This window comes from Rattus norvegicus, chromosome 3 (assembly GCF_021556685.1).
Source record: "Rattus norvegicus strain SHRSP/BbbUtx chromosome 3, alternate assembly SHRSP_T2T, whole genome shotgun sequence".
NCBI lineage: Eukaryota > Metazoa > Chordata > Mammalia > Rodentia > Muridae > Rattus > Rattus norvegicus.
In genome coordinates, this window is record NC_141536.1 from 106,107,714 (window position 1) to 106,118,138 (window position 10,425).

The 10,425-nt window shown below is 40.6% G+C and overlaps 1 protein-coding gene across 2 annotated transcripts; it reads right to left on the reverse strand.

The window, feature by feature from the left end:
• Window positions 1-715: 715 nt before the first annotated feature.
• Window positions 716-10,195, reverse strand: Oip5 (Opa interacting protein 5). Of its 2 annotated transcripts, NM_001346423.1 has the most exon segments (6): window positions 716-2,662; window positions 4,502-4,613; window positions 4,894-4,975; window positions 7,013-7,135; window positions 9,572-9,638; window positions 9,873-10,177. In NM_001346423.1, coding segments are annotated over 6 exon segments (714 nt in total). In that variant the 5' UTR covers window positions 10,171-10,177; the 3' UTR covers window positions 716-2,630.
• Between the last annotated feature and the right edge of the window lie 230 nt (window positions 10,196-10,425).

Here is a 10,425-nt window from a genome sequence, read left to right on the forward strand (position 1 = left end):
TGTAGGAAAGAAAGGACTGCACACAAACACATAGAATGTATGTAAACAGATCCCAAAGTGGATGTGGTGGTGAATATCTACACTCCTAGCACTTGGGAGGTGGAGACTGAGGGAGCACTTCAGAGTCTTGACTATGTAACTGGTTTGAAGCTAGCCTGGGATACAAAACTATCTAAAAAATAGATTCCTATATCTAACAGAAAGGTGTCCCTCACTCCCAGGCAAAGAAACATGTTAAAAATTTCAAGATAGGCTGTTGTCAAATAAAGAGAAACAGCTACTAGGTTTTATTACCTGACTGTTAAAGAACTTGAGGGTTTACAGCACTTAGATGAGCAGCATTTACTAGGGCATCACACACAGATCCTGGCATCCATACATATGGCAAGTACTTTCCTCAAACCTTATATGGCACGACCTTTATATTTTTGGCTTCCTATGATTGAATATTCAGTTCTGTGTGATAAGGACCTCTGTCAAACCTTGTTAGAACATCAACATATTTATGGGGTGTGGGAGGGGGCAGGTCTTAAAATTCTTTACAGGATCAAGTGGGATTGTAAAATGCATCACAGGGGGCTGGGGATTTAGCTCAGTGGTAGAGCGCTTACCTAGGAAGCGCAAGGCCCTGGGTTCGGTCCCCAGCTCCGAAAAAAAAAGAACCAAAAAAAAAAAAAAATGCATCACAGCATTCCTTTATAAACAAAGCATATTCTGAAAGAAATGTATCTTTTAAAGTTTTTATTAGCATATATATACACTGGGTTTTATGTTCTTTTCATATACATATATATACACTATACTTGGATCATATTCACATCCCCTCCCCCATCCTATTCCAAAAAGTTACTTTTCCCATAGCTCCCCTTTGCTTTCATTTCTTTCGTATGTGTGTGACCCAGTAAGCTTCTTTAGGGCTGTTTACCTTGACAGAAGAAAATGTCTTTCTGCCCCATTGACCATCTCCTCAGGGAACTAAGCCTCTGAGACCGTGTGAGCCACACATAAATGTTAATTTAAAAGAAAAAGAAATACCTAATTTAGAAATAAAAAAGGAAGAGACAGCAAGCTACTTGAGCAATTAAAGGGGCTGAGCTACCAGCCTGACAATCTTAGTTCAATCCTCTGGACTCAAAGTGCAGGACATAACTGACGTCTGCTCATTGTCCTCTGACTTCGACATGTACTAATATTTTATTTTTAAAGGAAATGTTTGCCACAAAATATTTACTGGACACACACATAAATATCTTAACACAAACCTACTGTCCACCTTAATCTGCCTCAAGCTCAACAACTTAATTTTCTATAGAAAGTCCCATCTAAAACGGCAAATCCGGAAGTTAAGAAAAAGTTATTAGATGAGAGATGTAGCTAAGTAGAAGAGCCTTAACATACTGTGTATGAGGCCCTAGTAACATACACACGATGACGTAAGTTTTTAAACTTTGATAAAGTATGTTAATGTTAAGTTACATATGTGTTTTAAAAATCCACAGTCGAGCATGGTAGGCCACTAAGCACTCAGGAAGCTGAGGTAGAATTGCTACATTGGAGGCCAGTCTAGGCTACAGAGAAAGATCCTGTCTCAAGAATTATTCAATGTATTATGAATTTATTTATTTATTTTTTTGGTTCTTTTTTTCGGAGCTGGGGACCGAACCCAGGGCCTTGCGCTTCCTAGGCAAGCGCTCTGCCACTGAGCCAAATCCCCAACCCCGTATTATGAATTTATTAAGTCCCGGTCTGTGAGGCTGGAGAGATGGCTCAGCAGGTAAGTACACTTACTGCTATTTCAGAGACCTAGGGTTCAGTTTCCAATACCCTTAACTGCCGATAATTCCAGTTCCAGGGGAGGGATCTGACAGCTTCTGCAGGCCAAACAGGAGTGTGGTGCACATCTTTAATCTCAAAATCTAGGAGGCAAAGACAGGTAGATCTCTGTGCAAGGCCAGCCTGGTCCACATAACCTTTCAAAGTGGGGATTACAAATGAGACCCTACCTAAAAACAACAGCAAAAAGATACAAATTGTTTATTGTGCATGCATTCTATTTCTTAACTGTTACTTATTACATATATATTTGTTGTTTTGTTCCAGACAGGGTTTCTCTATGTAGGCCTAGCTGTCCTAGAACTCACTCTGTAGATCAGGCTGGCCTTGAATTGAAAGATCGCCTACTTCTGCCTCCAGAGTGTTGGGGTTAAAAGCATGCACCGCCACCATCCAATGTACATATCTATTTTACATAAACAAAAATGATGTCTTGGTGACATTCTTCTTTAATTCTAGCAGAGGAAGCAGAGGAATGTAGATCTGTATAACTTTAAGGCTACCCTGGTCTACATAGAAAGTTCCAGGACAGCCAAAGCTATAGAGAGAGACCTTGTCTCAAAACAAATAAACAAGTATTTATAAGTATTCATATAACTGGCACGTAGAAGTACCATCTCTATTAACTCCATTTCTTTATCCAGGCCATCTGTTCATTCTGTTCGTCAGTGGACACAAGGGACACTGCATGCTAATTAGTTATTAGTAGTGAAATACATTTTCAGAAATAAGCATTATGGAATCAACATAGTAAAATAAATTTAAAGTAATAGAGTCACGTGCTGCAGGATCTTTGATCATTCTATGAACCCCAAGATTGTGTTGTTTCCTGAAAAACAAAACAAAACAGTTTCTAGTTGTGGTATGGCCCAGCTCGCGCGCACGCACACCTTTGTTCCCAATGGCTGGAATAAAGCATACATACACACCCTTAATACACACCTTTAATCCCAAACCAAGGTAAAGTTAGAAGTATAGAAGGAAGCACCCATGTTTGAAAATAATATCTGGGGGGCTGGAGAGATGGCTCAGTGGTTAAGAGCACTGACTGCTCTTCCAGAGGTCCTGAGTTCAATTCCCAGCAACCACATGGTAGCTCACAACCATCTGTAATGGAATCTGATGCCCTCTTCTGGTGTGTCTGAAGACAGCTACAGTGTACTCATATACAAAATAAATAAATCTTTAAAAAAAAAAAAGAAAATGATATCTGATTGAGTGGCCGACAAGGTGACGAATTGGAGAAAGACTTGACAGAATAGAATATACCCTACTCTAATGAGGAGAGAAAAAGGAAGCTACTTAAGGGGCAGTGCAGAGAGAAAAGAAGATGTAGTTTTACAGACAGGTTGAAGAAAGAACAAGCTAAACACAGTTAAAGACAGAGGGAGCCAGAAGATTAGAACATATTGCCATAACATAAGTTAGTATGAGGTCAAGCAGAGCAACTCAGAAGCTGAGAAGCCAGACTGAATCAGTCAGCATGGTGAGCCAGAAGAGCTGAGCTGACCAGCTGGAGCTCAGAAAGAACTAGAAAGGGTGAGCTTATTCAGCAGCAAGTCTCAGAGGCTGAGAACATTCTAGATCTAGGTAAGACTGTATACAGGCTGGAAGCTTCCCGAACTAGGCCTAGGTTAGCAGATGGACGCAGTAAGCCTTGGAGAAGACAGCTACATCAGGCAAATAAAAGTTATTACGGGGGCTGGAGAGATGGCTCAGTGGTTAAGAGCACTGACTGCTCTTCCAGAGGTTCTGAGTTCAAATCCCAGCAACCACATGGTGGCTCACAACCATCTGTAATGAGCTCTGATGCCCTCTTCTGGTGTGTCTGAAGACAGCTACAGTATACTTCTATATAATTACACAATAAATAAATAAATATTTAAAAAAGTTATTACGGTCACAGCTTATTATGAAAAGGAAAAACATTGACTCCCCAAAGCAGGAGTGGGCTGATGAGCTGGGGAAATAGGCTTGAAGGCATATTCTCAAACAATGTGATGAGTACAGATAGTGGGACATGTTCTTAGGAACTTTAGGGAGGCCTCACATCCATAACACAGCTAAGGATTGCCTTACTCTTGTGATCTTCCTTCCTGTATTTCAAGTGTTGGGATCACAGGCATCACCAGATCTGACAGCCCTCTGTTCTTAATATTTAATATTATTTAAAAAGTTAAAGACCAAGAGGGTATGGTGGCACATGCCTTTAATCCCAGTACTCTGGTGGGGCAGGAAGATCCTTGTGAGATCTAGGACAGCTAGAAATACATAGTGAGACCCTGTCTCAAAACCAAAATGCCCCCCATCCCGCCACCAAAGAAAAAAAAGAAAAGACCAATGGGAACTAGAGAGATGGATCATGGATAAGTGTTAAGAGAGCTTCCAGCTTTTGTAGAGGTTAGTTCCCAGCACTTAACAACTGCCTGTAATTCCAGCTCTACCGAATCTCATGCTCTCTTCTGGCCTCCATGAGCAACAGCCCACATGTTCCAACCATACACACACACACACACACACACACACACACACACACACACAGAGAGAGAGAGAGAGAGAGAGAGAGAGAGAAGGGGGGGCAGGGAGAGAGAGAGAAGAGACCTTAAGGAAAGAAGAAGGAAGAAATGACCAGAGCACTTCGGGTGTTGAAGGAAGTTCTGTACGCTACCTTGCTTGTTGCTTGTTCTATTTTCCTGGTCAGACTGAGGAGGAGTCTTTTCCTTCAGAACCCTCAGCAGTGAGTTTAAACGAGAATGCATCAGCATTATCTTCTCTTTCAGCTGAGGAGAGACACAGATTGAGGACATCTTATACTCAACCCTTGATTTGCTGCTTATAATGTTACCAGACTTAAAATAAAACAAATCTAAAAACAAAACAAAACCAAACACACTTAAAAATTGCCTGTATTAAGGGAATGGATATAGCTTAGTTCTAGGAGAGCCTGTTCTACATAGTTAATTGAGACAAGTGACAAATACATAGTAAAAATCCTGTCTCCAAAAGGGAAACCCAAAATGAAAATGCTGTGTACGTAAGTAACTATACAACCAGGTTTACCTCTGCAATCTTTTCTGGTAAAGGTACATTGTAAATATCCATCTCAGATGTATTTACTATGGCCTTTGTTTTTAACAGATAGCTAGAGAGAAAATATATAGAGAAAATATTAGTACCATTACCAATGGACCAAACTTGCCCTCTAAAATATCTGTTGAGTAAAACCTTCCTTATGGTTTGAAGCAGCATGGTGTATTTTACTGGAAAAAAAAATATCAATTAAAACCACAAACTCTGCTTGAACCTTTGCCATTCTCAGTAACAAAACTGTCTCAGGAAAAACTAAAGACAATCCAGAATCAGATGGATAACCATCATTGGTAAAAGTTTACAACTTTTACCCTGCAGTACGGTGCAGCCTTGACGCCATCACTTTGAAGGAATGGCAGGTGGGCCTCTGGGAATTGAAAGCTGGCCAGGACTAGATGGGGAGTTCCAGGTCAGCCAGGGATATTAGAGACCCTGTCTCAAAACAAAATAAAACACAAAATGAGAAGGAAAAAAAAATAAGAGGATGCTTTTTAATGCTTATTTTTCTTTTTAAATATAATTCTAAATAACAATAACTTAGGGGGAAAAAAAGAAGCCAGGCATTATGATTTATGTCTTTAATTCATCAGGGTTCTCTAGAGAAAAAGAATTTACAGAATCAATAATGTCTCTTTATATATACATTGTAATTTTATACCAGTCAGGCCAAAGAGCCAGACCTACTCAAAGCAAACAAGCAAAAAAACAACAAACAAACAAACAAACAAACAAAGACATGAAAAGGAAGTAGAAATTTACAGTATGTTTGTTATTTAAGTATAATGCCAGGACACTGTTGGAAGTTGCGTGAATAACAGGAAAGCCAAGTGGCCACTAATGGTCTCAGAGTTAAAGGAGACTTTCTTATAAATGTTGTTTTGGCTTACATAAATCACTACAAACATCTAAGTACATTAAAATATGTTAGTATTACATTATTGTTTGTTTGTTTTTCAAAACAGCATTTCCCTTTGTAGTCTTGGCAATCTGGAACTCACTCTGTGGACTGGGCTAGCTTTGAACTCAGAGAGCCACTTGCCCCTGCCTCCTGAGTGCTGAAATTAATGGCATGTGCCACCATGTCTGGCTAAGTAATCTTAACTTCTGAGCCATTTCTCCATTCTTTCAGTTTCTTGTAATAAAATATCTTAGATTAAATGTTTAATTAGTAAGGAAGATTATCTGTGAACACAGAAACTGTGTACTAGAAAAACCTGTTTCTGGTTGTGGTGTGGCTCAGCCTTAGCACACACCTTTAATCCGAGAGCTGTTTATTGTAAGCAAAGTCTGAGTAAAGTAACTGCAGATCAAGACGTGCAGCAAGCAACCATTGACAGGAAGCGAACATAGGAAAAACCCATAGAGTCAGAGCAGGGGTCAGCAGGACAGATAGAGAGAACAGGAGTGGTGGCTCACACTGTTAATCCTAGCACTCCAGACACAGTTTGAGACAGTGAGTTTGAGGCCAGCCTGGTCTAAAAGCAAGCCCAAGCAGCCAGGGCTATTACACAAAGAAACCCTATCTTGAAAAACAAAAAACCCAATAAAACAAGAAAAAAAATTGAGAGAAAGCAACCTAAGCATTGGCATTTGTCTTTCTGCTTCCTGCTGCTGATACAGCATGACCAGCATCTCCTCCATGGACTTCCCACTGTGATGGACTGTGCCTTCAAACTGAGCCACAAGAAGCCCTCCTTTCCTGAGCTTGCTTTTGTCAGGTATTTTGTCTTGTCATGAAACAAGTAACCAACACAGGCCTTATTTCAAACTCCTGGGGTAGAAAATCTGATTGGCTTCCTTGGGATGGAGATATATAAAATCTCCAAGTTGTCTATATTGACACTATTTTGCAAAAGCATACCTTCCAGAATTTTCCTTAATGAAAGAACATTCTTAAATTAATCCATATTAAGACACAGTACAATAAACCATCTAAAATAATATTTATTTAAAAATTATATTTTATCCCTATGCAAGTATATATTATAATAAATAGTGCCTGACCTTTTGTATCTTCTTTGGTTATAAACACCTGGACTTTCCTAGCATCTTTTAAAAACCTTATTTAATAAGTAATGTCTCTACTCACCACAGCATTTTATCACAAGAAAGGCAGAAATGGCCTCTCAAGGCAGCCAGAGCAGCACGGGTAGAATATAAATGGAAACCAACAGGAGTCCCACAGGAGTTACAGAATAAAAGGTTGTATGTGCTGGTGGGAAAGGAAAGAAGCAGAATATAAAATAATGAAAAGCTAAAAGAGAAATAAAAATAACTACCCTCATCAGGTATAGTGTTGGTATCTGTTACTCTAACACCCAGAAGCATAGGCAGGAGGAACTCAAGTTCATCGACCTGATGGACTTCATCAAGTTCACTGGCTCCCAAGGACAGCCTGGGCCATATAAGACTCTTGTTTGAAAGAAACAAAAACAAAGAACATAATTTTTGACCAAAAACAAACTAAAAACTTTTAAAACAAAACAATACAATCCTCAAAACTAATTTTGGTACTGTCTCTGACCACTTGTGTAATTCATGGCTCCCTACCTAATAAAGAAATTTACTACTGTCCTTAAGATGTTTTGGGTTTTTTACTCCCTTATAGTCAGTTAGCATCATATAGCTTGCTAGGCCACTGGATCATGAACACCAAAGGACTTAAGGCAGTTACTTCCAATATATATTGAAAATACAATTGTTTCTCCATTTCCTTATATAGAATAAGGTCGATTAGGTTTTAATTTGTATTCATTATAAAAGTCTGTCAGTCTGGAAGACAACAGGACATAATATCAGGCAGTGGAGTGGAATAAAGATTTTTCTTCACTGTCACTCATTCCTTAAGTGCTGGGATTAAAGGCACCACCATGCCTGGCCAAAACTTTAAGTACCAATAGACTGTAATCCAAAAAAACTTTTTGAAATAATTTATAATAAGTGTTGTGTCACATACAATACAATCTAACAATCAACTACTGAGTTCAAAGATAGTAAAGAATGTATCTCAAGACCTCAAGTTTACTAGTGAAAACGACCATTTACCTCAGTTAGGATACACACAAGCAGAACCACACAGTGGGGAAGTCAGGGCTGCACTAACAGCAGGGAAAGGTACCTACAACCAAGCTTGACAGTGTGATCCTGGGTCTGGACTCCTCAAAGGTGTCCTCTCACCCTCATTAGTGTACCTTGGCATGTGACTACACAATACACACACTAAATAAATAAAGGTAATAAAACTATTTTTAGATTATAATGTGGAACAGAAATCTCATTCTCTTCTTTTAACTTGTATGCATTTTTGAAGTATTTATTATAGATCAACTCTAGCACCTAATACAAGATAAGCAAACATAGTACTTCTAAGCTATAGCACATCTCCAAATGTATGATTAAGTTTTTGTTTGTTTTTCTCAGACAGGGTTCCTTTGTGAACCCTTGGCTGTCCTGGAACTAGCTCTGTAGACCAGGCTGCCCTTGAACTCACAGAGACCCTCTGCCTCCCTAGGGCTGTGTTAAAAGTCGTGTCCTACCACCACCAGGCTTATAATTACAGTTTTTAATCAGGCTTTTTAAAAAGATTTTGGGTGTAGGTTCTGATGCTTGTGATCCAACACTTGTTGGCAGAAGCAGAACTGTAAGGTCAAGGTAAGACCATTACTACCAATATCAAAAGTAAAAGAATTTGTGATGTAACTAGATCAAAAGTGTCACTTCAGGGCCAGTGAAATGACTCAGTGGGGAAAGGCACTTGCTACCAACCCTGAGACACGGAGCTTAATCCTTCCATCCAGCATGGTGAAGGCAAGACTGCTTCCGGTTACCTCCGGGCCTACATATGCATGCTCCCATCGCATACGCAAACATATTCACACAAAAAAAGTTTTCAATGTAGGAGGATCACAAGCTTTAGGCCAGCTTAGGTGACATAGTGAGTTCCTGGCTAGTGAGGTTATTGAGTGAGAGAGCCTATCTCAACCCCTACCCCTAAATGCTTCTGAAATACTGTATGAATTCAAAGTATTCTCAATTCAACAATGTCCACATCCTAATGGTCCATTACAGCTGGTAGTGGTTACAGTACTGGACACATGTGACCATCTACATCAATTCTGAGTACTTCTGCCTCTTGCTCCAAACAACTTCAATAGAAACAGGCCACTCCTTCCTGGTCCCCTTTGAGAGAAGGAATTCCTATAAGGATAGGAATGTGTCTTTAGTTTGGCAAAGTTGAATGGAGGTATGGCTACAACTTAGCTTGGCCTCACTCTAAGCCCGAGTTCACTGAGTACTTTATTGCTATAGGAAAAACATTAACAAACAAAGATGCAGAGTTTTCTATAGATTACTACAGAATTAGTCTTGTCGTGATTTATATTATGTTTATATATTTACATTATAAGCTCCAAGTTAAATAGTCCTAGTTATCTCACAGACCTTAAGACCTACCCCCAACTTTAACTTTCATTAAAGCCAGGTTAATATGACTGAAACGGGTAAAGAGTTTATCTTTCAAACATACTGTATGGAGAGAGTAAACATGCCACAACACAAAGTTTCTTTCTTGTTTACAACAGTTACGTACTCTTGACCATCATTAAATCCGGAACAATACAGATCCACCTCAGGAATTCTCCACACGTACCTGGATTTGAGAGAACCTTCTATGCCAACCAAAAGGGGCTCTAACAAAACGACGTTGTTTGTGACTCCTGGAAGACAAACCGGTTTTGAAAAAGAAATACCTCCCACCAGATTCATCGGGCCATAAAAGTTAACCAAGTGGGGGCTGTGCCAAAGGCGCTGGCTTAGCTCAGGCTAGGTTCTGTGTTTGAAGCCCAACTCTGGAAAACAAAACCAGGCCTCACTCCCCGCTCGGGTACTAAGCCACATCCCCCATCTGGCTCTGGTCTGCCTTCCTCAGATGCAACCCTCGCCTCACTCACTGGAAAAGGCCAGGGCGCCGAGGAACTTCGATAGGTCCCAGGCGAGGTGCACAGTGTCGCCGAGCACCGCGTAGCAACTCGCGCAATGAAACACCGCACATCTCTCCGGCTTCAACCACGCAGGCAGCCGCAGGTCGACAGGTGACGCCTTCACCTCAGACCCGGAAGACCCGAGAGGGGAGAACCCTTCCACCACCTGAGTGTCCCACTCCATGGAGGAAGAAAAAGGTGTATCACAAGAGCCACTACAGGACTGGGTCTCGACGACAGGGAGACCGCGCGGCGAAAGAGTCGCCATTTTTCGAAACCCGCGCCTGTTTCACGCACGTCCCAGGTCCCGCCCAACTGTTTTGCTGTGCCTTCATTGGACAATATTCCTGTAAGACACGCCCACAATACCCAGTGTCTGCCTATTAGGTTTGCGGAGTAGCTGTCTTCAGCCAGTCACGCTACTGGCCCTCATAGGAAACCCCACCCTCGAGGCAGTTCAACCAATGGGCGTACAGCATTCGTCATTTAAACTGAGTATAAAAGTCTGCTTGTCAACGTCTTG